At 63.7% G+C, this 1,337-nt stretch overlaps 1 protein-coding gene across 1 annotated transcript in view; it reads left to right on the forward strand.

Moving 5' to 3' along the window:
- The window catches only part of KNDC1 (kinase non-catalytic C-lobe domain (KIND) containing 1), a gene marked incomplete at its 3' end in the record, with an annotated part of 39,889 nt that extends 38,650 nt beyond the window's left edge, over positions 1-1,239 (forward strand). The window contains exons 21-22 of the mRNA XM_010845845.1: positions 965-1,058; positions 1,142-1,239. Of these exons, the coding sequence (XP_010844147.1) occupies positions 965-1,058; positions 1,142-1,239 (192 nt within the window). The remainder of the gene's footprint in view (positions 1-964; positions 1,059-1,141) is intronic.
- Between the last annotated feature and the right edge of the window lie 98 nt (positions 1,240-1,337).

The raw sequence follows: 1,337 nt of genomic DNA on the forward strand, positions 1-1,337 counted from the left end.
TCAGGTCCACGTAAATCCAGTGGCCAGTGGGCCTAAACTGTGCCTCGGGTCATCCCTGTTTATTGGTCTAATGAACAGATGCCCCTTTAACTCTTTGAGAATCCTTGGTCGGGTTAGGGCAGGAGGAAATAACCTGTGTTTCATGTGGACCCACCACCCGAGCCCGCCTGGGGCCGAGCCCGCCGGTGTGCCTGCCAGGCTGCACCCACGGGCTGACACCCGCTCACACCAGCCACGCTGTGAATCTTCGTTCACGCGTTTATCCTTAAGGCCTTGGCCTGGCTGACGCCCCTGCTGCCTGGGGCTCTGCACAGAAGCCCAGTGCTGGGCTCCAGGGGGCTGCATGTGGCTCCAGGGCAGGACTGGCTTGGTGGGCTTGCGGGGTCTGCACTGCTGGCTGTGTCCAAGCTTCATGGCCAGAGCAAGGCGGCTGAGTACATGAGGGCGGTGCCCAGCCCACATCGCACAGGGGTCCTCAGGGGCGGTACGCGTGGGGTGGGGGCCTCAGCGGATGGGTCTGGGCCACAGAGGGGCTTCATGGAACCACAGGTGCCCGTGGAGCCTCACTCACAGCCGATGCCCGAGACCGAGGAAACCACGAGAGGCGTGGGCCCGGGTCCCCCCAGCTGGGGACATGGCGCCTGGAGTTCTCTCCGGAAGGCAACCCCTCTGACCAGAGGGCACTGGACGCGCCCACCCCACTCTGCCTGCCTTTCCTCCTGGGCGGCTGCGGGGAGGCCGGCCGGCCTGGTGGGGAGAGCTGGTGGTCACCGACACCACACATGTTTGGCTGCCTTGTTTTGAGTGAGTCCATCGAATCTGGTTCTTTCCAATCTACTGACATGTCTAATTCCACTGAGCAGATGCAGATGTTCCTAAGGCCTGCCTCGGCCCTGTGGGCGAGCCTGCCTCCCCTGAACCCCCGAGGGCAGGCGCCGGGGGCTCATGGCTCTTTCTTCTCCAGGAGCTGGAGCAGCAGCTCATGATCGAGAAGAGGAACTTCCGAAAGACCCTGAAGTTCTACCAGAAGCTCCTACAGAAGGAGAAGAGGAACAAAGGTAGCCTCGCTGGGCCAGGGCCGGGCTGGGGGCAGGCATCCTGAGAGGGTTGGGTGCCTCGTGCTGACTGCGTCCACCCCCAGGCTCCGAGGTGAAGACCATGCTGTCCAAACTGAAGGGGCAGCTGGAGGAGATGCGGTCCAAGGTGCAGTTCCTCGGGCTGGCCAAGAAGTACCTCCAGGCAAGGCCCCCGCTCCCCCTCCAGAGGCTCCTCCCGCCAAACCCCCGGAAACACGCCCGCCTCTGAGCGGCCGCCCCGGGCTCAGGCACAGGATGAGC

The sequence above is a fragment of the Bison bison genome, unplaced genomic scaffold (assembly GCF_000754665.1).
Source record: "Bison bison bison isolate TAMUID 2011002044 unplaced genomic scaffold, Bison_UMD1.0 scf7180017848698, whole genome shotgun sequence".
Classification (NCBI taxonomy): Eukaryota; Metazoa; Chordata; class Mammalia; order Artiodactyla; family Bovidae; genus Bison; species Bison bison.